The sequence below is a fragment of the Notolepis coatsorum genome (genome assembly GCF_963971535.1).
Source record: "Notolepis coatsorum genome assembly, chromosome: 2".
In the NCBI taxonomy this organism is placed as follows: domain Eukaryota; kingdom Metazoa; phylum Chordata; class Actinopteri; order Aulopiformes; family Paralepididae; genus Notolepis; species Notolepis coatsorum.
The window spans coordinates 52,132,594-52,159,369 of NC_140166.1; the positions used below are offsets into that span (position 1 = coordinate 52,132,594).

The window sequence follows — 26,776 nt, forward strand, 5'->3', positions numbered from 1 at the left end:
TGGATAAGCCCGGACAAACGGTTCGTCAAGATAATGATTCAAGGCACAGGGATGGGACGTCCCCAGACGGTGCAGCTGTCACAGGAGACAGTAGAAGAAAACCCCCAGAAATTGAGCCTCCAGGAGGAGATGATGGGGGCCATACCAGAAGTGCTGTGGTCAAAACATAGCACCGACATTGGACTGATCAAATCTGCTCAACCAGTGAGGGTGGAGCTTAGACCAGGAGCAACCCTGCCCTGGCAAAGTCAGTACCCACTGAAGGAAAAAGCGGTGGCCGGAATCGAGCCACAAATCAAAGGACTTCTAGAAGCCGGAGTACTACGAAAGACAAAGAGCCCCAAGAGCAACACGCCGTTGCTGCCAGTGGAGAAACCTGACACCTCGTACCGTCTGGTACACGACTTGAGGGCCGTCAATGAGGTTTTAATTGACTATCCCGCCGATGTCCCAGATCCCCACACACTACTGACCTTCATCCCGCCGCAAGCTGAGTATTTTACGGTTATAGATTTGTGTAGCGCCTATTTTAGTGTACCTTTGAGCAAAGAGTGCCAGCATTTTTTTGGTTTTACCTATAAGAATGAGCATTATGAGTACACTAGGCTCCCACAGGGATTAAAGCATTCCCCACACATCTTTAACAAGATCTTGAGAGAGGATCTGGACGGGTTAGACCTGAGATTAAAATCCAGAGTCATTCAGTATATGGACGATATTATCTTGTGTGCCGACGATCAGACAACATGTCATAAGGAATCTATCGAACTATTGCAACTACTAGCAGAGAAGGGACACAAGGTGTCTTTGAAAAAATTGCAGTACTGTCGACCTAAAGTAGCATATCTAGGTCAAACGATTTCAAAAGGCCATCGAGCTATTACAGAGGAACATTTGGTGGCTATTAAGAAAGCTCCCAAGCCAGTGACTGTAAGACAGATGATGATGTTTTTGGGAATCGTCGGGTATAGTTCCACTTGGGTGGAAAATTATACAGAACTAGTAGGGCCCTTAAGAGCTATGATAAAAGTTTGTGGAAATGATAAGTTGAGTGCTAAAGTAACCTGGACTGAGGAGGGCCTGAGGGCATTTGAGACCATAAAGACCTGTATGTTAGCTGCCCCGGCCTTGACTTTGCCTGATTATACCAAGCAGTTCATACTGTATGTCTCTTCCTCTTCAGATCAGAGGTATGCATGCGCAGTACTGGCACAAAACACCGGAGTGGGGATCCATCCACAACCAATAGGATACTACTCCATCGCCTATTCAGAGGTGGAAATGGGAATGCCTCCGTGCTACCGAGATTGCGCCGGAGTCTTCCTGATGTACGAGAAAGCTGCAAGTATCATGATGGGGTATCCAGTCAATATTATGGTAGGACATGCGATCCAAAATTTGTTGGAATCTGGTAAATCTGCACTAACGATACCCCGTCTGAAAAATTATTACATTTTGGAACAGGAAGATGTTACTTTGACTAGGTGTTCCATAGTGAACCCAGCGCAGACCCTTCCTAAGCCTGAGGATGGAGAACCTCACGACTGTGTGGAGGAAGCTGAGAGGTACTCCAGACTTAGAGCTGACTTGCAGGCTTTCCCGTTTAGCAGTCCTGATTTGGAACTATGGACAGACGGCTCATGTTACAGAGTTGGAGAGGACCTAAAAGCAGGTTACTCTGTAGTAAAATCACAAGGTGATGGGTTTGTCGTAGAAAAGGCCGAAGCCTTGACACAACCCTGTTCAGCTCAGCTGGCGGAACTAATCGCTCTGACTGAAGCGTGCAAAATGGCAGAAGGCAAGAGCTGTAATATCTATACAGACAGTAGCTACGCGCAGAACATAGCCTTTCTCTACGGAGCGGTGTGGAAAGGGCGAGGTTTTAAGAGAGCAGATGGTACCGCCATAAGACACAGTAGTCAGATAACCGATTTGTTGCAAGCAATAATGAAACCCAAACAAATTGCGATTATCAAATGTGCTGCCCATCAGTCTGATGAGTCTAAGGTGACCAGAGGTAACAACATGGCGGATGTCGCTGCCAAACAAGTGACAGGTGCGGACAGAGCAGGTAAGGTATTGGTTATCACACATGAGGTGGAGTTGGAAGATAAGATTACTTACAAAGATGTTTTGACCTTTCAGGAAGAGGCGAGTCAGGTGGAGAGAAATCTCTGGTCAGCAAGGGGGGCTAGTAGGGATGGGGCAGGTTTGTGGCGGAACCATGAAGGACTTGTGGTTGCACCAACGGGCCTGGTCGGACTGCTGATCCAAACTGCGCATGAGTTCTGTCATGCACACCGGAGAGAGGTGAGTAGGAAAATAGAGGAGTATGGGTTTTGGGCGCCAAACCTGCTACGGCAGATTGATTGGGTAATAAGTAGATGTGCAATTTGCTTGAAGAACAATGCACGCAGAGGGATCGTTGTGTCTCCGGGACACATCCCCACCCCAAATGGCCCAATGAGAGAACTTGTGATTGACTATGTAGACATGATAAAACCGATTAACCAAAAAAGGTACATTCTTGTCGTGGTGTGTCGATTTTCGAAGTGGGTAGAGGCTTGCGCGACTAAACATAAGGATGCTGCCTCAGTGGCTAAGTTCTTATGCCGTGAGGTAGTAAGCCGTTATGGAATTCCAGATAAGATCTCGTCAGATAATGGAAAAGAATTTGTGGACAAAACTGTACGTTTAGTACTCCAACAGATGGGGATAAAACAGCGTTTCGGGTCCGTTTACCACCCTCAGAGCCAGGGGGCTGTGGAACGCATGAACGGGGTACTTAAGAACAAATTGGTTAAGATCTGTCAACACACAGGTCTAAGTTGGCTGAGCGCGTTACCGTTAGCACTGATGGCGTGTAGATCAAGCGAGATCCGGGGCCTGCGTTTAACTCCGCACGAAATGTTGTTTGGCCGATGTATGGTTGTGCCCGGATTGCGCGCAGCAGGAAAAGGTCAGAGTTTGGATATTCTAGACCACGAGATGCGTGAGTACGTGAAGTACATGTCAAAGCTCCACGGGGCAATCTATGATTATGTCTCTAGTAAACGAGAGACAGAGGAGGAGGAGGATAGGCGGAATGCTCCCCAGATAGTACCAGGGGACTACGTTTATGTCAAAGTGTTCAGACGCAAGTGGTATGGCGCGCGGCGGGAAGGACCGTACGAGGTCGTAAGATCTACGGAAAGAGCTCTACAGGTAAAAGGATCTTCAATGTGGTTTCACCTTTCGCATTGCGTAAAAGCCCTGCAAGATGGGCAAGAATTGGAATCCGAACCCCTGTTCATTGATCAAGAACAGGAGGAAATGCACGACGAAGGGGAAAATGAAGACGATTATGGGGAACCAGACAGGGGCGAACATGAGGGTCCCTCTATGGGAAATGAAGAATTTTTGCAGGAGCCAGACAGAGGAGATCATGAATTGGAATTGAAAAATTATGATTTTTCCTCTGTGGACTTTGGCGGAGTACCAACAGCGGAACAGAAGACGCCGGAGGAGATAGCGATTAGCGCAAATGCAACGGAAAGGACACGGCCAAAAAGGGTTATCAATAGACCTCAGAGGTTTCAATGAGGATAACTGGTAGAATTGCAGCTAAGAGGAAATAGACCTCAGAAGGTCTTTTGCGAAGGAGAAATTCAGTTTTTATGTTTATGGTTTAAGTCTCCTTCATGTTTATTAGAACTGTTAGTCTTATATTGGTGTGAGGTAATAATCTTTTCTTGCAGAGTCCATTACACAAAATAGACATTTGGTTAATTACATGGATAAAATAGTCTAAACAAAAAAGCTGTTATTGAAAGAGTGTTTCCTTGTAAAAACAGGAACAGCTTTCTTAGTCTGAAGTCATAATAATAACTGATAATGTGTATAACTGTGCAAGAAGAAGAAGTAAGTGGAATTTTGGAATTTTTTGGATTTTTGGATTTAAAAGAAAAAAAAATTGTTTATATTTTATGGAAATATTATATCATTTTGATTTTGAAATTTACTGGTTACATAATGAGGGTAGACCCCTCAGAGAAGGGATTGTCGTAAATTAAATTGATCAAAATGACCCGTATAAGCATTACAGGAGGGATCAAAATCATCTAGCGGTTTCTGGAAAAGGCCATAGGAGAATTCAGTCAAAGGCTAACAGTGCAACCCTTCACCCTTCACCTAGCAGCTATAGGAAAAAGCCCAGAGTACCATAAAAATAAGAACAGATCAAATGGCAAACAGATGAAACCTCTTTCCCCACACAACAAAGTGGGAAGGAAGGCCCAATACTTAACTTCAAGTCAGAAAATTACGGCCTGAAGGCCAGCACCAGAGTTCTGTTTACTTTAGCTAAGCAGTCCAAACAGACCATTCTGGGATACCCACTGTTAGGTTGAGTGGGTACTATATTTCCATCTGTATGAGGGTCGCATTCAGGGACACTTGGGTAAATCATTCTAAAAGGAAACTAGTTCACATCCCCTCTGTAAGGTCACCTTGTAACGCTGTTTCGCAAGACCCAAATCACTTAGAGGGGAGACCTTCTAGCCAATAGGAAAGCAGGCTCTCTGGGGTGACGGCACGGGATGGCAAGGGCGGGGGGATTCTCTCTTCTCTTATAAAACCTGCAGGTTGAATGATGGGGGAAAGACAGAGACACGGAGACACGGAGACGCAGAGAGACACGCAGAGAGAACTGAGAAGCAGAGACGGAGAATCCACCCCACCAGAGTTCGAGAACAGAGCCGAGAAGAAACCTTCGAGACAAGCTGATTAGAAATAGAAATAATTGATTGCTGTAAACCTGATTGATTAAGCTGTTGGATATTCCAATAAAGCAACGGTCAGACCGTTTTCACCCGCAGCGCTGGCTCCGATTCCAAATCTTTTATAAGACAATTGAACAAACGTGTGAGTACAATCAGCAGAGATACAGTAGCGATCCACTATACGATCCTGAGACTTTAGCAAATAGAATCATTGAAAAGACACGTTACTGTAAAGGAATGTGAATCCCTACCCACATTCAAAACCGCTCTTAAAGAGCACCTACGGGAGGCTGCAATTAGAAAATGCCCAACCCCCCCACCACCTCCTAATAGACAGTCTCCTCCCCACCGCATGTATATATTCTCTCCCCGCTGTATGTATATTTCTCTCCCACCCACCCACCCCCTCCAAATGTACAGTATCCACCCCACCGTATGTATATTTCTCTCCCACCCACCCATCCCCTCCTAATGTACAGTCCCCTCCCCATCATATGTATATACTCTATACCAGACCTGGGCATTGTACGGCCCGCGGGCCGCATCCGGCCTGCGGGATGATAATGACCGGCCCGCGAAAGATTACATGATAATAAAAATAAATAAAAAATAATTTTTTTTTTTTTTTTTTAATATTTTTTTTTAATATTTTTTATTTTTTTGTCAACGTTCACACGCACAATATACACTTAGGAGACATGCTCAGAAGATGTTGGTTCTCTTTGGATCCACCTACATATGTGAACAGACATTCTCAAGTCCAGGTACAGATCCTCTCTCACTGATGAACATCTGGCAGCTGTGCTTCGCATCTCCACCTCAGACATGCACCCTGACTTTGATGGACTTGTTAAAGCTCAACAGAGACTGGATTTCTCACACTGAATGAAACAAAAAAGAACTGAAGAACACTAAAATGTGGAAATATAACAAGTGAAATGGGACACTTGATATTTTTTTTTCTTAAATGTTTAATATAGGCATGTAAAGTAAAAAAGGCTACAAAACTGGGACACTTTTCTTTACACAGTTCAGTGACATGTCTTGGTTATTTTTGCTATAAGATGATGTGATGTCTTTAGAAAGCTAAGAAAATCCTTGTTTCAATAGTATATGAAACTCAAAATGCCCTTTGTTATTAATGTTTCACATTTTGTTTATCATTTTGGAAATAAATTCTATTTGAATAAATTATATTTTTGAAAGCTAACCTCACCTTTTAATTGCCAAATAATAACATACACTCTTACCAGGGGTCAAAACAATGCCATTTACTGCTTTTTATATAGAAATAAAATGTATATTATGCATAATTGAGTTTGGAATTTTGGCCCGGCCCCCCAACATATTTTCAGTTGCTCATTCGGCCCCCCGGGAAAAATAATTGCCCACCCCTGCTCTATACTCAGGATCTATGGGTAACAGTACTGTATATTTGAATACCGTTTATGTCACAAATGTATCAGTACTAAATACCTGTATGTCCCTATGCCATAAATGTCATGTATGTTGTGTATGTCATAAATGTCGATATGAATTGAAAATGGGGGACCCTGATGTAAACAAGACAAACGTCTTTCTCTGGTCTGCATCCCCTTAACAATTGTGTGTATTGAGCCGTACTGTATTGTACCCATTCTGCAATCTGTTAAATAAAGTTTTCATTCATTGATTGATTGATTGATTGATTGAAAACTTTATTAACAGATTGCAGAATGGGTACAATACAGTACAGCTCAATACACACAATTGTTAAGGGGATGCAGACCAGAGAAAGACTTTCGTCTTGTTTACATTAGGGTCCCCCATTTTCAATTCATCAGGACATATATGACATACATGACATACAGATAGTCAGTACTGCTACATCTATACATTTATGACATACCAGATTTGCAAATACAGTACTGTTTGTGATACAGAAGGAGTCAGGAAAAGGGAGTATATACATTTGACGTAGAAACTGTACATTGGAGAGGGCGGCTAGGTGGTGTAGTGGGCAAGGCACTCGCCACCAGTGTGGAGACGCTAGGATTCGCGTGTTCGAATCCAGCTCTCCACATTGTTTTCAGTTTAGCTGGTCGTCCGCAGTAATACACATTGGCCGTATTACGGGGAGGGAAAACTGAAGGGTGGGGATCGAACGTTGTGAACAAGCGACTCCTACAAGTCGGTTGGTGCGCCTGCGCAGTAGAATCAGGAAGTGTCGGGGGCAGCGTGAGCCTCCCACGCGTTACTCCTCGACACTGAGAGATCGAGCTGCGCAGGTGAAAAGATGCGACTGCTGTTACCTCAAGTACCGGAGGGGACTTGTGCTATGTATGACTTAGTCCACATTGCAGCCGGCTTGTGGGAGGCAAGAAACAGCGTTCGTGACAGGGGAGGGTTGAATTGGATGATACGAAATTGGGATGGGAGAAAAATAGAAAAATGGGAGAAAAAGTGGATCAAAAAAAAAAAAATTACATTGGAGGAGGTTGGGTGGGGGGGGGTTGGGTACACTGGGATATTGACAACCATACTGGGTAATCTACATTGGAGGTGGTTGGGGGGGGGGGGCACACTGTATAAACAAGCAAAACTGTACATTGAGGGGGGGGGGGGAGACACTGTACAAACAAACAAAATTGTACATTGGACTATTGACAAAACCATACTAGGTAAATGACTGTACATTGGCAAAACTGTACATTGAGGGGGGGGGAGACACTGTACAAACAAACAAAATTGTACATTGGACTATTGACAAAACCATACTAGGTAAATGACTGTACATTGGAGGGGGTTGGGTTAGGATATTTACAGGGGCCAGTGTTGAATTGCAGTCTCCCGTAGGTGTCCCTTGAGAGAGGTTTTGAAAGTGGGTAGTGATCCACATTCCTTTACAGCTTTGGGTAGGGCGTTCCACATTGATGTGGCATAATTGCGAAACGTGTTTAGTCCCTTATTTGAGCCGAATCTGGGTTTAACATGATTTGTGGAGCTCCCTCTGGTGTTGTGATCGTGGTATTCACTGACCTTTGGGAAGTATTTTGACATGTACATGGGTACCTTGGTCGTGTAGTGTATCTTGTAGACCAGGCCCATTGCAAGTTGCTGTACTCTGTCGTCTACTCTAAGCCATCCTAGGTTGTCAAAGTGGGCAGGGGTGAGGTGGGTTCTAGGAGTAAGGTCAAGCAGTAGTCTGACCAGTTTGTTTTGAGATGTTTGTAATTTTGTTTTTAGCGCCTTTGAGGTGCTTTGGTACCATGAGGTGCAAGCATAGTCGTAGTACCCCTGAATGAGTGCTCCTGCCAGAGTCTTCAGGGTATTCTTGTTTACCAGAGAGGAGATCCGGTACAAGAATCGAGTTCGTTGGTTGACTTTTTTTATTACATTGGATGCCATTTTGTCACAGGAGAGATTAGCCTCTAGGATGGAACCCAGGTAGGTAATTTCATCTTTCCTTGTGACAATATTGTCACCCACTGTAACTGAGAAGCCGTCGGTCTTGCTTAGTTTGTTATTTGAACCGAAGAGAATGGACTCTGTTTTGCCCATGTGTAATGATAGTTTGTTATCAGCGAGCCATATGCAGATTCTGCCTAGTTCCGAGCTGAGGGTTTTTTCAACCTGTAACTTGTTCTTGTCAGAGACCAGCAGGGCTGAGTTGTCCGCAAACAGGAACAAGTTGCAGTCACAAGCTGACGACATGTCATTTGCATAAATTAGGAACAGTAGCGGTCCTAGTATGCTTCCTTGTGGAACACCACAGCTCACTGTGAGGGGGGGGGATAGGGTACCGTTTACCTCCACCATCTGTTCCCTCCCCTCAAGGTAGGATTGCATCCAGCTCACTGATAGACTATCAAAACCAATTGCTTTTAGCTTGTCAATCAGAATGGAGTGATTGACCGTGTCAAAGGCCTTTTGTAGGTCCAGCATGACCATGCCGCAGTATTTGCCTGCGTCCACCTCTTGTTTGATGTGGTCATTCAAATAGAGAAGGCATGTGTCAGTGGAGTGGGATGTTCTGAAACCAGATTGGAATTCGTAGATTAGATTTTTTTCCGCTAGGTACTTTTCGACCTGTTCGTAGACTATTTTTTCCATGACTTTCGAGATGGAGGTGAGAATAGAAACAGGGCGGTAGTTGCCTGGGTCTAATTTGCTGCCCTTTTTGTGCAGAGGGGTCACCCTCGCAATTTTGAAGTCCTTGGGGACGTGTCCCTGTTTTATGGAGAGGTTTATTATGTGTGTGATGATTGGGGTGATGGCGGCTGCTGAGTCTCTGAGGAATTTGGAGGGGATGTTGTCATGGCCAGTGGCCTTGTTAGGTTGGAGGGCGCTCAGTTTATTGAGTACCTCATCTGTTGTTACCATTTCCAGCTTGAAGTCGTCCTTGCGGACCCCTAGGTTTTTGTAGTAAGCTACTGTGTGTTCTACCCCATAAAGCCCTGAGTGGGAGGGTAGTTTGTTTACATTCATTCATTCATTTCGGCCAGAGAAACAAATACTAATTAAAATGGTTGGACCTGTGAGATTTGTACTTTGTAGGTCTGCATTTTAAATGTAAGGAGTAAAAAGTATGTTGTTTCCCCTCTGACATGTGATAAAAGCCTAATAACACTCAAGTAAAGTACAAAAAATCCCCCTAAACAGTACTTAACTATTTTAACGAAGTACAGTACTTTTACACCCCTGGTTATGAATCGGCCGTTCAGTTAGCATTTGTGGCTAGCGACGCTTTGTCATTCAAACGAGACCGTTTCCATCCATCCTTCTCAAAGTTAACGGCTTACTGATCTGACAGATAAGAGGTTTAATTGTAATACTCACCAATCCACATGTTTCTGAAGAGTTAGCGTCGAAAGTGAAGAAGTTAAAGATAAATAACTCCCGTTATTAGGTTACTTCACAGTGGTTCTCAAACCTCTCCTCGAGGCACCCCAGCCGTTCCATGTATTTGTTCAATTCCACCACCAGCACACCTGATTCAACTAATAAAGGGCTTGTTATGTTAAGTTGAATCAGGTGTGCTGGTGGTGGAATTTAACAAATACATGGAACGGCTGGGGTGCCTCGAGGAGAGGTGTTGCTGGGAGCAGTGGGCGGGGCTATTATCCTCTCTCATGGCCGGCGGCGTGAATACTTTCGGCAACCAACATGCCCTTCCGCGTTGCTCTGATTGGCCAGCGATCGGCCAGCCCTCTACGCTCGTTTTCCCCCTACGCCGGCAACGCGCGCATGCGCATTTCATACTTGTCTCCCTGTGGGGAGGCGGGGGCCGCTGGTGTACAGCTGAGAGCTCCAGCATTTTTTTTTTTTTTTATCCACTTTTTCTCCCATTTTTCTATATTTTCTCCCATCCCAATTTCGTATCATCAAATTCAACCCTCCCCTGTCACGAACGCTGTTTCTTGCCTCCCACAAGCCGGCTGCAATGTGGACTAAGTCATACATAGCACAAGTCCCCTCCGGTACTTGAGGTAACAGCAGTCGCATCTTTTCACCTGCGCAGCTCGATCTCTCAGTGGCGAGGAGTAACGCGTGGGAGGCTCACGCTGCCCCCGACACTTCCTGATTCTACTGCGCAGGCGCACCAACCGACCTGTAGGAGTCGCTGTCCACAACGCCCGATCCCCACCGATCAGTTTCCCACCCCCTAATACGGCCAATGTGTATTAGTATGAACGACCAGCTAAACTGAAAGCAATGTGGAGCGCTGGGCTCGAACAGGCAAGCCCAGCGTCTCCGTCAATCGTGGCGAGCGCCTTGCCCACTACGCCATGTAGCCGCCCAGAGCTCCAGCATAGCTATGTCCGCGAGCTAGGCGCAAGCCAGAGTAAAACACAGTTTTCAATCAATCAATCAATCAATAATAACATTAACGAGACTCTCGTTGTGTCTATTCTGCTAACGCTACTGTTAGGGATTTCCTATCCCTCGTGAATTCTTAATTGATATAGTTGTGGACCAGTCGACCGAAAGACGAAGCGGAACATGGAGTATTTCAAACAGAGCTTTTATTCACAGAGAAGAGGAACAGTCACCCCGCGCGGGCACATCCTCTCGCACCAGTAGAAGAAGGGCAGAATACATCACACTACATGTCATTTATACAGAGGAGGAGGGGAGGGGTGTGTGTGTGTATGTATTTGTGTGTGTAGTATGTGTGTGTGTGGTGTGTTCTTGTCTGTGTGTGTGCTTGTGTCAGAAGAAGGGGGGCTAGGGGGTAATGACTTCCAGATGTAGAGAGGGAGACAGGCCCCTACAAGGGTGCAGCCGTGTGTGAGTGTGTGTGTGTGTGTGTGTGTCTGTGTGTGTGTGTTTTCGTGTGTGTGAGGCCGGATGTAGGGAGACAAAGAGCCATGGCCCCAACAAGGCATGCACATCATGGAGAGATAATGGGAGCTCAGATATATAAGATATTAGACATCAAATATTACTAGACATCAATGAACTAAATCTATCAATTCCCCCTTTTGACATATAAATCCATATGTCAACACAAAAGTTCATTGATGGATCTGTACCCGTCGATTGTCACCTCATTACATGCATCACATCCAATACCAGACGGGATAAGAACATCAGGAGAGGAGAGAGAGAGATGGGGGGGGGGGGAGCGGGAGAGAGAGAGAGAAGAAAGAGAGAAACACGATTCTGCAATTTTCCAGACGATACACGTAACCCCGTTGGACCCCCCTTACTCATTCACCTAACCCAGAGGAACCCACCCCTCTATTACAGTGCACCCCTGGTCCCGTCTTCTAGGGCGTGGGTCTCCTCCTGAGCTGGTTCCCGTTCCAGGGTGCGGTCCCCTAGACCAGCGGTTCCCAAACTTTTTTGGCCGCGTACCCCCTGTCACATGCCGACCTAGCTCGCGCACCCCCCAATGCAAACATAAAAAATAATAAATAAATAAGTCCAGAGACTCCGTGCTGCTGCCGACTTTAAATCAAATAGGTGTCTGTGGGCAGTCGGCCGACATTAATAAACAGCAGTGTGTTATAATCACATTTTTATGAGCTAACGAATTCCGTTATATTGGACATTTGTATTAATTATATCAAGCGAATAACTGAGAAATTTGGCAGAGAGACGGCAACATTATCGTGAAATATAAACGTTGCGTGATGACTATTATATCTCCGCCTCCCAGTCCCAACGAAGAACATACCAGTAGTATGCAACTGCAGAGCCGCAGAGCCAGCGGCGCTCTCATCCCAACAGATGAATTGCCAATGGCTGAATTGGAGTATTGCACTGTGCTCGCACAACTGTCTGCTCTGCGGCTGCATGCTTCTCGCATGCAGTCTAGCTCTCGCTGCCAAACCAAATGAATCTCGACATCGCTTCACCAATAGTCGTTATCAGAACACTACACACATATCATAATTATAGAACACACATCGTTGTCATTATTACCCTGTTTTCTTGGTGGAGGGGCGGGCGGCCGGGCTGTTGTGTCTGTGCTCCAGCTGTCATCATCACTCTGTCTCCACTTAACGCTGCTCTCCGCTTCTCTCATTCCTCCTGTCCTCTTTCATTACTTATTGACTTTAGATTCACCTGACAGTTTCACTGTTTTTAGCCAGCTCTGCATGTTGTAAGTGCCACAATCCCGCGCTTTTGGCAGGAAGTTATTAATGCACTGGCTCGCGCTCGCTACTGTCATCGGCCCGCTGTTAAGCCCGCATATAGGAGACCTGACGACAGACTCCAGGCAGAGCGGAGCGCATCAGCACAGACGAAGCGCACCTCGCCCGAGACATTGTTTATTATTATTATTATTATTAAAACGTTTCTTGAATTTCATGATTTACACAGTGAAAATCCCCATTTGAAATAATGTATATTAGTTATATATTTATTAGTAAAATAACGCCATTAGCCTTTTCATGTCACGCACCACCCCTAGAGGTAGCTTGCGCACCACAAGGGGTGCGCGCACCACAGTTTGGGAACCACTGCCCTAGACAAACGTGTCTCCTCTGGTCTGCTGCCTTCCCAGTGTCTCTGGACTGTCCTCTCCACCTCTCGCCAGCTGCCCACCGTCACTCCAACTCAGCTCAGTGTCTCCCCTGCTGCCGCTTCCCCCGTTCTCGTCGTGGATGAACTGCGTGTCGTAGACGACGATCAGCGGTGCCTATGATCTGCGGTGCCTGGCTGCTGTCGACGATCTCCGGTCTCTGCTGCTCAGCTGCCATCTCCTTTGGTCTGCCTCTCTTCATCCTGGCCTGTCCTCCGTCTCCTCCTGCCTGTCACCTGGTCGTCTGGTGGTCTGGTCACGGACGTCTGAGGGGCTGCTGGTATCTCACCCCTGGTTCAGACGCGCTGCAGACAGCTGGTAGTGAATGTCTGGATCCTCCGCACCGTCTCCTCCTCCATGTCTCCATTCCTCGTTCCGTCCTTGGTTGCGGCTGGCCCACATCAATTCTCACTTTGGAACCTCCATTTGTTAGGGATTTCCTATCCCTCGTGAATTCTTAATTGATATAGTTGTGGACCAGTCGACCGAAAGACGAAGCGGAACACGGAGTATTTCAAACAGAGCTTTTATTCACAGAGAAGAAGAACAGTCACCCCGCGCGGGCACATCCTCTCGCACCAGTAGAAGAAGGGCAGAATACATCAAATCAAATCAAATCAAATTTGATTTGATTTGATTTGCAGAATACATCACACTACATGTCATTTATACAGAGGAGGAGGGGAGGGGTGTGTGTGTGTATGTATTTGTGTGTGTAGTATGTGTGTGTGTGTGGTGTGTGCTTGTCTGTGTGTGTGCTTGTGTCAGAAGAAGGGGGGCTAGGGGGTAATGACTTCCAGATGTAGAGAGGGAGACAGGCCCCTACAAGGGTGCAGCCGTGTGTGAGTGTGTGTGTGTGTGTGTGTCTCTGTGTGTGTGTGTGTGTGTGTGTGTGTGTGTGTGTGTGTGTGTGTGTGTGTGTGTGTGTGTGTGTGTGTGTGTGTGTGTTTTCGTGTGTGTGAGGCCGGATGTAGGGAGACAAAGAGCCATGGCCCCAACAAGGCATGCACATCATGGAGAGATAATGGGAGCTCAGATATATAAGATATTAGACATCAAATATTACTAGACATCAATGAACTAAATCTATCACTACCTCTCATTGCTTTAACGTTACCTAGGCTCTCGCGTCTCTCTGCTAACGTTAACGTTAGCATTAGCATTAGGCTAACAAGCTGTAACGGCACCAGTCTCGCGTCTATCTGCTAACGTTAGCATTAGGTAATAACCGGTTTAAAATGGATGGTGATTACCTCACGTTGTGTCTATTCTACTAGCATTAACCATTAGTTACTAGTACAAACAATCAATAGCGAGTTATATTGATCACGCTATGTACGATAGCCATGCTAAAACGCTAGCACAACATTAGCACCTAACCTAACAACAAGCTTAACAAGTCAGCGATCTTTTTGTGAGACTAAACTCTCCGCTCGGTGGCAAATTGTGTTGATGTCGGTTTTGTTTCATCAATAAATGAGGCAGAATACACAGTGACTGTATCCTTTTTTGTTTATTGCACTTGTTCCTGCTGCAAATTAAATCCTATGCGAGACATTAAAGGGGAACTATTTTACTATTTCTTTCACTATTTGGGCACTTTTACACAATTCCTGTGAGTCTATGGAACACCTCTGTATTATTTTTTTTATTATTCATTGTTTTGTATTTCTAATCAAGTCCTCAAAAACAGCATTTTTCTACCTCAAGATCTTAAGCCGTTTTGAGGCCGGGCTCCAACCACTGTGTGTGCAGCGCATCATGTACCTGATGCCACACAGCCACATTATCATGCAGCGGTGTCTCTCTGACATCACAAATCATCACATTTTCAAATGACTCAGTTCAGTGAGGGTGAATATTGTGAGAGGAGAATTGGAAGAATGCGCCAATATGAGAATTAGAGACATAGATCATATTAATATAAGTTCACATAGCTAGGAAACAATGCTAAACACTCAAAAAGGCCATTTATAAGATAGTTCCCCTTTAAAGATGGCAGCTTTCTGTTTTTGTGGAGAGCCTCCAACGAGTGACGCGTCTCTCTTCTGACCAATCAGTGGTCTGCAGTGTTTCACGTGACTTTTCTGGTACCACAACATGCCTTTCGCGTTGCTCTGATTGGCCAGCGATCGGCCAGCCCTCTACGCTCGTTTCCCCCCTACGCCGGTAACGCGTGCATGCGCATTATCGCTGGCCAATCAGAGCAACGCGGAAGGGCATGTTGGTTGCCGAAAGTATTCACGCTGCCCGGCGGCGTGATTACCAAACCAAGCCGCATTTCTCGGAGACGCTCTCTGATTGGCACTGACTGACGCTCTCTGATTGGCCACTGACGCGTTTGCCCAATCCGTGACGAGCTGTGTCTTTGCCCATTTCCACGTCAAACAGCCTGCAAACTACCTGGCGTTCTATCACCATGCTCTAAGACAAACTCTAACCTTAACCAACTTCGAAGAGTGCCTAAGCTTAACCAGTGTAGAAACAGGCGTCGGCCAATCAGAGAGCGTCTCCGAGAAATGCGGCTTGGTTTGGTAATCACGCTGCCCGGCCGCGTCTATACTTTCGACAACAAATGTTTGTTTCCGTGTTCGAGTTTTGCGCTCTGATTGGTCAGGTCATGTGACATGTGCGCCAATCGTGGGACGGCAAGTTCGGCGCCTATTTCCGGGTCTAACAGCCTGCAAACTACCTAACGCCTAGTTTATCACTGGTTAAGCTTAGGCGACTCTTTCGCAGTTGGTTAAGGTTAGAGTTTGGAATCAGGGCAGGCGTTCTATCGCCATGCTCTAAGACAAACTCTAACCTTAACCAACTTCGAAAGAGCGCCTAAGCTTAACCAGTGTAGAAACTTGCGGTCCCACGATTGGGCGTACATGTCACCAGTGGTGCAGTCGTAATATGGGCCAAGGCCAAACGCCACGCCTAACAGCCTGCAAACTACCTAACACCTTGTTTATCACTGGTTAAGCTTAGGCGACTCTTTCGCAGTTGGTTAAGGTTAGAGTTTGGAATCAGGGCAGGCGTTCTATCGCCATGCTCTAAGACAAACTCTAACCTTAACCAACTTCGAAAGAGCGCCTAAGCTTAACCAGTGTAGAAACTTGCGGTCCCACGATTGGGCGTACATGTCACCAGTGGTGCAGTCGTAATATGGGCCAAGGCCAAACGCGACGTGCACGCGCGCTCCCGCGCGCACGGGCATACATGTATCTCTCCTCTTTCATGAGTGGGAGCTGGGGACGAGACGGGCGGTCTTTTGTCACATAACACACGCCCAACACTCCACACACACACGCACACGCACGCACACACACACACACACACACACACACACACACACACACACACACACACACACACACACACACACACACACACACACACAGTCTAGGTGATAAGTGCCGGCCTGCACTTATCACCTAGACTTTGCATAATAATAGGATGCGCGCAATTCTGCCTCAGTGACGAAGCCCAAACGTCGTTTGACCGCGTATGCCCAGCACTGCACCCCTGCATGTCACATGACCTGGCCAATCAGAGCCGCGGAAACAAACATTTGTTGTCTAAAGTATTCAGGCTGCGTTATTTTTTTTCCTAGCCGCATTTCTCGGAGACACTCTCTGATTGGCCTGTTTCTACACTGGTTAAGCTTAGGCACTCTTTCGAAGTTGGTTAAGGTTAGAGTTTGTCTTAGAGTTTGCCGATAGAACGCCAGGTAGTTTGCAGGCTGTTCAACGCGGAAATGGGCAAAGACACAGCTCGTCACGCGATTGGGCAAACATGTCAGTGGCCAATCAGAGAGCGTCAGTCAGTGGCCATGGCCAATCAGAGAGCGTCTCCGAGAAATGCGTCTAGGAAAAAAAATAACGCATTCAGGCTGCCCGGCGCTGTATCCGATTGGCTGAGCATCACATGAGCCGTTTTCTATTGGATACAAAGTTATCCCTGCTGGCACGAGGAGGACTGAGCGGTAATCATTTTTTATTTTGATTTGATTCGAAATATTTATTTCGAACATGTAAATACAAACACCTAACAAAATAAATGGTTTGGTTCCGGTTGCCGACCGACCCTGCTGATTTATGTGCGACCCACATTTATTTTATGAGAGTTTATTTTTTTTGAGCGCGAAGAAAATCAGACGCATGTTGTAGAGCGCCCTTTGTTCCAGTAGAGGGCGCCAGACTCTAGCAAATGGCCGCGAGCTGTCAGTGTCAACATGGATGTGTGTTTGTTTGATTGATTGATTGATTGATTGATTGAAAACTTTATTAACAGATTGCAGAATGGGTACAATACTCAATACACACAATTATTAAGGGGATGCAGACCAGAGAAAGACTTTCGTCTTGTTTACATCAGGGTCCCCCATTTTCAATTCAACATAATATGACATACATGACATACAGATAGACAGTACTGCTACATCTATACATTTATGACATACCAGATTTACAAATACAGTACTGTTTGTGATACAAAAATAGTCTAAAAAAGAGAGTATATACATTTGACGAATTGGAGGAGGTTGGTAGGTGGGGTTGGTAGGTACGGTCCAAGGGTACGCCGCAAGCCCACAGTGTTGCTGGTATAGTACATTACATCTTGGTCTAGGTACCCCAAAACTCTCCCCGAAACTCCCCCGAAACTCTCACCCTTCTGCCCGGGGGTTTCGACCTTGTCTCACTGGGACAACTCTTAATAACATCATTGTTCCTTTATAGGGTTAGTGACTTCTGTCCAGGGGTTTCTACCCGTTGTCTCACTGGGACAAATCTGACGACACATAATGATAAAAGAGTAAAGTAGTGCAGCGACTGTTTAAAACCTGACAGTCTTTCCTCCTGCTTGACACCACACAGTCCAAAACCTGTAATAAAAAGTAACAAAAGAGTCAAATAGAATAGACAGAATGATAAGAGTAAAATAGAATAGACAGAGTAAAATAGTGCAGTGCAATAAAATAGTTAGTAGAATAGACAACAAATCAATCAAATAAAATAGCTACTAGGAAGGAACACATTTGTGTGTGTATCGTGGATGATACGGTGGGGTAAAAATCGACCTTTTCATGGATCCATGACAGTCAGTATAGCTTCATACTTTGTATACCTCCAACCCTCCTGCTTTTTACCTGCACAGTAGACTATATGGATCACTCTCCATAAAACTAGTACTAATTGCATAAATATTATCACTCTGTAGTCTGTACACATTATTATCACTCAGTCTCTAGTCTATACATTTAGCATAAATATTAGCTGCAACACGGCAGTGTGTTGTCTATAGTATACAGTAGTTTCTTAGTGTAGACACCTGAATATGTCTGGCTATTATTCAGAGTGTCTAACGGTAATCTTTTGCATTCCCTGTGTTCACGTGGGCGTTGTAACCAGTTGACTGCTCTTGATCATACTTACCCGGACATGGACAATTAACGTGGGGTTCTCTTTGATCACCCCTCCCTGACATTGACTATTAACTTGCTGCCCTTTGATTCTCCTCTTCAAAACATGGGCGTTTCATAGCGGGACAGGACTACAGGTGCCGGCAGGGGGCGGTGGTGGAAGGCTGGGCAGGAAGGACATCAGGGGCGAGGAAGAAGGAGTTCAACGTGAAGTGCAGCACAGAGGAAGACTCTCTTCGGCGTTCGACACAGACGAGGAAGGACGTCGACAACAAGAGCCCAGCGAGTGAGCGTGCGAGGAATAGACTCAGCTACAAAACGGGTTTTTCCAGAAATACATGCGGTAGCTGAGCATTTGATTAATGCGCCGGATAAGCTCAGTTACACAACGGGTTATCCTAGAAATACATGCGGTAGTTGAGCGTTTGATTAATGCGCCGGATAAGCTCAGTTACACAACGGGTTATCCTAGAAATACATGCGGTAGTTGAGCGTTTGATTAATGCGCCGGATAAGCTCAGTTACACAACGGGTTATCCTAGAAATATCTGCGGTAGCTTAGTGTTTGGTTCATGTGCCAGAGACACTGTGAAGGAATCAACGGGCGAGCATCGCTGAAGACAGGTGGTAGACATTAGCTACCTTGCGTTAGCTGTGTTTAGGCGAGTACCACAGTTTAGCACGCGCACCGGCTCCCCTCTTCAGCCCAGCAGAGGACGCCACTACACTGCATGCTTCTCCAGCCTCTTCAAGCCGGTGCCAGCAGCACCTGCCCCAGCGTCTACTCCGCCCCGCCGGCTGTTATCGTGGGATCTCCGTCTGCCATCTTAGCATCCGGACTAGCGGTGCTGAGTTTGGGCCCACCATCTTGGATAAGTAGCGGCGCTCTGAGTGTTGAAACGTGTTCGGTAGACAGTACACTGTGGGGAGCAAGCTCTATAAGAGTGAAGATAAACGGTGCTTTGAATGCACACTGGAGAGCAGTGTATAGGGGCGCCCCAACCATTTCAAGCCGGCTTTAGATAGGATTTTATTTGCTAACTGTGGGCCCACTGTTAATTTCTTTTGAGTGTAATATGTGTGTTCCTTTATAAAATTCCCATTCAGTAACCCCTTTTATCCCTTCCCTTTTCCTCCCCTCCCTCCCCACCTATGGAGTAGTGGAACAGTATATATAAACCCTTAAAGGGAAGGTCTTGTTACTGTGTCTAGCCCAGTGTGGGAAGCACTTTAGTCTGTGTTACAGAGCGAGAGCACTTGGTGTCCAGGGCGTAATTAACTTGAATCAGACTGTATTTAATTGTAACTTGAATCAGACTTCTCACTAAACAAATACTGAATGGGAGCACTGTGTGTGTCTGTTACTGAGTCTGTGTCTTAACCCTTTTCTGCCTGGGTAATGCTCATTATTATTTAACCCTTTCTCCACCCCTGCCTATAGTTTATTGTTAAAGGTCTCTACAGGTCATTAAGGAAGGGTACTGCTTTGGGGAGCGAAAACATTATTCATCTTACTGCCATCAGGTGTGGGAGGGCTCAGGAAATATTGGGGAAAGTGGGGGTGTGTGGGGAGCTACTGCTGATCGCCCTGGAAGGCAAGAAGGACCAGAGTACCATCCCTAGGTCAGTGAATCCTAGGCCCCATCCGCTCCTGCGGCTCGACCTCCATTTCGACATTCCTGGCCTACAGTCGGGGGTCCAGCTAGACTCAGCTCTGCTGCATCCCGCTACCAGGTGGCAGTGTACAACCACTACCATAAACGGGATAATCCACCCTGCTACATTAGGTAGTGTGTTGTCTGTAGTATACAGTAGTTTCTTAGGTAGTGTGTTGTCTGTAGTATACAGTAGTTTCTTAGGCAGTGTGTTGTCTGTAGTATACAGTAGTTTCTTAGGCAGTGTGTTGTCTGTAGTATACAGTAGTTTCTTAGGCAGTGTGTTGTCTGTAGTATACAGTAGTTTCTTTAGTGTGTTGTCTGTAGTATACAGTAGTTTCTTAGGCAGTGTGTTGTCTGTAGTATACAGTGGTTTCTTAGGCAGTGTGTTGTCTATAGTATACAGTTTCTTAGGTGTTGCCTGCTGGCATCCGGTCTGTATTCATAATCCGCTGTCTTCCAGGAAGGCCCAGTAATAACAGTGTGCCAGCCCCCAGTATGGAGGGCATGTCATGCAGTGAGAATAGGGACCTACATAGCAGAGGCACCAAGCATATTAGGAGTCTGTTTGTTCATTCTCCATCTGTCTGGCATGCATGCATGCACGCACGCACACACACACACACGCACGCGCGCGCACACACACACACAGCTGTAAGTGAAGAGAAATAATTAGTTTTATAAGCTAAAATATGTTCAATCAGGGAATCAATATTTACAAAGTAACAACACATTACTTCATGGAGCAATTACGCACGACACACAAACTACATTGATATGCACCACGGTGTACACCTTAAGAGCCTGATATCAGTCAACCTTAAAAATATAAAAGTAAAGGGGCTCGCTCTACTGGTGCCTTCATATGGGGTTGTGTTTACCGTGTTCACGAGAAGCGGCCCACAGTTGTGGGATTCACAACGTTGTAAGTGGAAATGTTCTGAAAACTCTGAGGTACTGACGTTTTTAAGAATGCGGGAGCCCGTGGAAGTTAGTTTTTCCCCCATGGAATTATTGTAAATGTACTAATATTTCTTAGTAAATTAATAAAAATATGTTTGGACAATGCTGATATTCCCAATGGTCTCATCTACATCAAAGAAGCCCCATCTGTAGAAACATTTAAGTCCCACCTCAAAACACACCTGTTCAATCTGGCATACCCTCACTCCTGACCACCCCCCCCCCCCCCCCCCCCCCCCAACCCCTGCATCACTCACATTTTCATATCTGTACACACCTATATTTTAGTATTATTATTTATTTTAAAATGTTCTCTCTGTCTTGTCTCTGAGCTGTCTCCCTTTCTCTGTATTATCCCCGCCATGTCGTCATTTTGAAAGTCCATGTAGGCTACTGTGTTTGTCCGTATGCTTGATTGATTGATTGAAAACTTTATTAACAGATTGCAGAATGGGTACAATACAGTACAGCTCAATACACACAATTGTTAAGGGGATGCAGACCAGAGAAAGGCCTTCGTCTTGTTTACATCAGGGTCCCCCATTTTCAATTCATCAGGATTAGTGCCATTATTAGTGCTATATAATGCCATGTATGTAAAGCGCTTTGAGATGCCTAATGTAAGGCGCTATATAAAATAAATGTATTATTATTATTTCCTCCGCCATTATGACTTTGCATTTAGTGGTTTTTCAATCAAGACGCCTATTTGTGTCAAGATTGCCTATTTGCCTATGACGTGTCCTCACACAACTTGAACGCGTGATTACGAAACCTAGCCGCATTTCTCGGAGACGCTCTCTGATTGGCCACTGACGCCTTTGCCCAATCCGTGACGAGCTGTGTCTTTGCCCATTTCCACGTCAAACAGCCTGCAAACTACCTGGCGTTCTATCGCCATGCTCTAAGACAAACTCTAACCTTAACCAACTTCGAAGAGTGCCTAAGCTTAACCAGTGTAGAAACTGACGTCGGCCAATCAGAGAGCGTCTCCGAGAAATGCGGCTAGGTTTCGTAATCACGCAACTTGAACGGCTTGAACGCCAAGCGCGCATGCGCACTCGACTTCCCACGTCGAGAGCAGAAACGCACGCGGTTCACGTGAAGGCAGCACGGTCAAGCCAACCAACCAGCGCGCGAGGCGTCGTGTAATATGCTAATGAGGGGGCGGGCCCGTGCGAAATGAGGAGCGGGTGACGTCAGCGCGCAGCTCCCAGAGTGAAACAAACATGGCGACAGACCGGAGCGGTGGACAGGAGGGTTTTTTTACGCGAACTTTATTCGTCTTTTCGTGGTTGTTTCTCGCGGCGGGCGGACAGGCGGAGGTCGGCGTCGCGGAGCTGCCCGCTAGTACCGCCACCGGCGGCGGCACCCGGGTCTTCGGCATGCGGCTGGAGAGCAGCGACATGCCGGCCACCACCACCGGCGACGGGATGATCCAGGTGACGGAAGGAAGCAACATCACCCTCCGGTTCTACGGACTGCACATCTTCCCGAACACCTCGCTGCTCATCAAGTTCATGGAGTTGGACCAAGGGGACGACAACGACGGTCCTCCCGGGGTCGGGGTCGCCGCGGCCGCCAACACCGGCCCGTTCAACAGGACTTGTGCCGAGTACACCAAAGACATCACCGTGCAGGGGGACATGAAGGTCAGCGGCGCCGGAGCCCGGGGCAGTAACTCCGGGGTGCTGGGCGTGAAGGTCCGGCGGCTCCGCAAGAAGGAGGAGCAGCGGGTGTACGGCTTGTGCGTCAAGGACGGCCCGCTGCAGGACGCCAGGGGCTACCTGCTGGCCGAGGACGACGGCTGGCTGCAGGTGGTGGAGGAGAAGCAGTCGCTGCTGCCCCTGTGGCTGCAGGTGATCCTCATCTCCGTGCTCCTGGTGCTCTCCGGCATGTTCAGCGGGCTCAACCTGGGCCTCATGGCCCTCGACCCCATGGAGCTGAAGATCGTGCAGAGCTGCGGCACGGACAAGGAGAAGAAGTACGCCCGCAAGATCCTGCCCATCCGGCGGAAAGGCAACTACCTGCTGTGCTCGCTGCTCCTGGGCAACGTGCTGGTCAACACCACGCTCACCATCCTGCTGGACGACCTCATCGGCTCGGGGCTGGGCGCCGTGGTGGCCTCCACCGTGGGCATCGTGATCTTCGGTGAGATCGTGCCCCAGGCGCTGTGCTCGCGCCACGGCCTGGCGGTGGGCGCCAACACCATCGTGGCGACCAAGTTCTTCATGCTGCTGACCTTCCCGCTGTCGTGGCCCATCAGCAAGCTGCTGGACTGCGTGCTGGGCCAGGAGATCGGCACGGTGTACAACCGGGAGAAGCTGGTGGAGATGCTGAAAGTCACCAACGACCTGGTGAAGGAGGAGCTCAACATGATCCAGGGCGCCCTGGAGCTGCGCACCAAGACGGTGGAGGACGTGATGACCGCCATCACCGACTGCTTCATGCTCCACAGCGACACCGTGCTGGACTTCAACACCATGTCGGAGATCATGGAGTCCGGCTACACGCGCATCCCGGTGTACGAGGACGAGCGCAGCAACATCGTGGACATCCTGTACGTCAAGGACCTGGCGTTCGTGGACCCGGACGACTGCACGACGCTCAAGACCATCACCAAGTTCTACAACCACCCGGTGCACTTCGTGTTCCACGACACCAAGCTGGACTCGATGCTGGAGGAGTTCAAGAAAGGTTTGTTTTGTTCTCTCTCTCCCGGGGAATCGCCGGTCGAGGCTTTTTTTAATAACAAAAATGTGTGTTCCGAATGGACTTACTGTTTGTTTGTTAGCAGACAACTCGTGGGTTGTTTTTTCCCCATTCATTAGTGTGGGTGAATTACTTTCTATTCAGAGACGGAGACAGATGTCGGGTGTAATTTGATTTCTTCCCTGTGCAACTTAAATCTGCATCAGAAATGCAGGTGCAAACACACACACACACACACACACACGAGAGAGAGAGAGAGAGAGAGAGAAGTGTGTGTGTGAGGGAGAGAGATGCTGGCCCCACTTCCAAGAATCATGTTTACTATGAGACAGTTGTCCTACTGTGTGTGTTTGTGTGTGTGTGTGGGGGGGTTCTGAGTTCAGTCACTCATGTGGTGTTTACTGACCATGCTGGTCTCTCCAGAGTCTCTCACACACACACACACACACACACACACACACACACACACGCAGACACACACACACAGTCCAGACATCCTCACATTCTCTCAGGATGAACACCAGCACAAACAAACAATCTCTCTCTCTCACTCAGAACTAAGACACACACAGACGCCATCTCCCGCAGTGGTGTATTTAACCCTCTCAGGCGTCCCGTCTCAAGGTCACAGACGGTAGACGACACACACACACCGCAGTCCGTCTGTGTGTACTATATATCCCAGCACACATAGGCGCGTGAACGGGACATTAGAGTAGGCTTTAACGCAAAATCTTTCCTTTTTTGTCAATACGTCCCACTAGGCTATATGCGAGGCGAGCCCCACTCATTTTAATATATAGTGCAAATTAAGTGTTCAAATGAAGGCATCCAAATAATAGATGAACCATTGTCTTACCTTAATGCAGCAAAATGCGACGTTTCGTCTTGACATCAATGATCTTTTCGGCTTTAACTTTGTCTGCGAGATCACTTTCAATGTGAAGCAGACTGGCGCATTGTTGGTCTTGGATGTGATGTGCCTCATTGCTGAGAGACTGTTCACGACTTGAATGACAAGTTGCAGTGCTGACAGCAACGAAGGGAACGGTTCTCGTCATTTAGATCTCATCATGCTTTGAAAACAATGTACATATGGTAGCTCTAAAAAGTTTCCACGATTTGATGAACTCGGACTCTCATCATGTCCTCTTAGACTTAGAGCAAGCCCTTGTTTGCCAAGATAAAGCAACATATAGCCTCCGGTGTAGTTATGCCCAGGGGCAGCCCGGTGCAGCTTCTAAATTACTTTATTGTTTATATGCCTTGGGAAAATACCGTATCCATTTTGCTTTTTGAAATTTGACTCAAAATAGTGTGCTGGTGTTCGCTACAAAGCGATCAGCGAGCGGAGATTCAGAACGCAGATGTTTGCTTTACTCGGCCTGCGGGATCAGGATGATCATGTGAATGACGTGATTGGCTACATTATATAACCTGAGCCTATGCGTGATTGGTTACTCACTGCCTGTACCTGGCTGGGATGTTAAACGCTGCCACTAGCCGACTGACACCTTCGTCGTTGACACCTCGGCCAGCGGGCTGCAGCACAAGACCCACACAATACCACACCAGCAGCCTGCGCACATATATTATATATACATTTCAAAATTCCCAGCATAATATTCTGGGTAGGCATAGCCTAGCCTGGCCTAATAGACCCGCCACCTATGCCAGAACAGTGAGGAATGTCTCCATAACGTGGTTGTAGCAACTCTGATCCACTTGTAACACTTTAACACTTTGTACAGTTAGACTGTGTGTGCCGTTCTGGCTGAGTCTCCCCTGAACTCTCTCGATGTTCCCCCCTCAATACAAAACCTAAGGCACGGTGTGTGAGTCAGCTAGCTACACACACAACAACTGCTGTGTCCGGTGGTGGTGTTCCGGTGTTGTGGTGGTGAGCAGCCAGCCAGCCACATATAAACCAATTAGAATGAGAAGCGGTCTATTTCAACGGCTATCGCGCATTACAGCTAATGTGATTATTTCAGCCTCCGCTCCTGAGCCGGGGGTCTGGGTGGCGTGTGGTGTGAGGCTTGGCTGTGAGAAGAGCTCTGCAGCTCGTTTCAAGTGGCTTAGCCTGGGAGGTGAGCGGAGCTGGCAGGTAGTTACAGGACCTAGGCTGGAGTCTACACACACAGACACACACACATAGACACACAGACAGACAGACACACAGACACACACAGATACACAGAAACACACCCACACAGACAGACAGAGACACAGACAGACAGACACAGAGACACACACACATACACACACACAGAAAGTTCAGGCTGGCCGGGTGGTCAGAGAGAGAGACCAGCTGCAACCCTACCACCAGTGGCAGCCATTGTGTGTCCGTCCTGGTTGAAGTGCCCGTGAGCAAGGCACCGAACGCCTGCCTGCATGTATGTATGTGCGCTGACCCTATGGTGAAATGCGTAGCCATCTGTATGTCTCGGAGGACTTGGTTCCTCATCATGGTTTATTAGGAATATCTCTACTCACACTCGCTCACACTCCAGTTTGAGGGCTCTCATCGCTGATAGAGGTAGAGGTCCTCCTCACTATCACTCTCTCCACTTAGAGTGCCCTACACACACACACACACACGATAACATAGATAACATGCCATCCATTAGAAGTTATTGAGGCTTGGCCCTCTAGGCGCCAAGCTGTAATTGTGTGTGTGTGTTTGTGTGTGTGTGTGTGTGTCACCATAACAGTCTATCACCTTTACATGTGTGATTGCTTGCCTGCCAAGCCCCCTGCCAAGTCCTCTGGTGCTGCTACCCCCTGCATGCAAGCTGAGTTCCATTCTCTAACCCCTCTTGGCATCAGTTGCCATAGTGATGGAATCCAACAGCGCCGTGTACCCAGGTTATGTAGTTTTGAGTGCTTCTTGTGTCCTCTCTCCTCACCTGTCTCAGAGGGGGGGGGGCACACAATGATGATACATCATCATCATTATAATATTATTTAATCAGATACTACTAGTACAACTTGCACTTGTTACAGTACAGATGTATTGCAACAACTGTGAAAGAGGACTTTGTCAAGGGATCTGAATGAGCTGAATGACTCGCCATAAAATACCTTATGATGCGCTTGTGATTTTTTTATTTTATTCTCAGTCTCTCTCTCTCTCTCTCTCTCTCTCTCTCTCTCTCTCTCTCTCTCTCTCTCTCTCGCTCTCTCTCTCTCTCTCTCTCTCTCTCTCTCTCTCTCTCTCTCTCTCTCTCTCTCTCTCTCTCTCTCTCTCTCACACACTCAT

General features: G+C 47.0%; 1 protein-coding gene across 1 annotated transcript in view; it reads left to right on the forward strand.

Moving 5' to 3' along the window:
- Positions 1-22,031: 22,031 nt before the first annotated feature.
- Positions 22,032-26,776, forward strand: part of LOC311224174 (metal transporter CNNM4) — a gene marked incomplete at its 5' end in the record, with an annotated part of 160,890 nt that continues 156,145 nt past the window's right edge. Inside the window, one exon of the mRNA XM_084309047.1 lies at positions 22,032-23,499. Within this exon, the coding sequence (XP_084165173.1) occupies positions 22,032-23,499 (1,468 nt within the window). The remainder of the gene's footprint in view (positions 23,500-26,776) is intronic.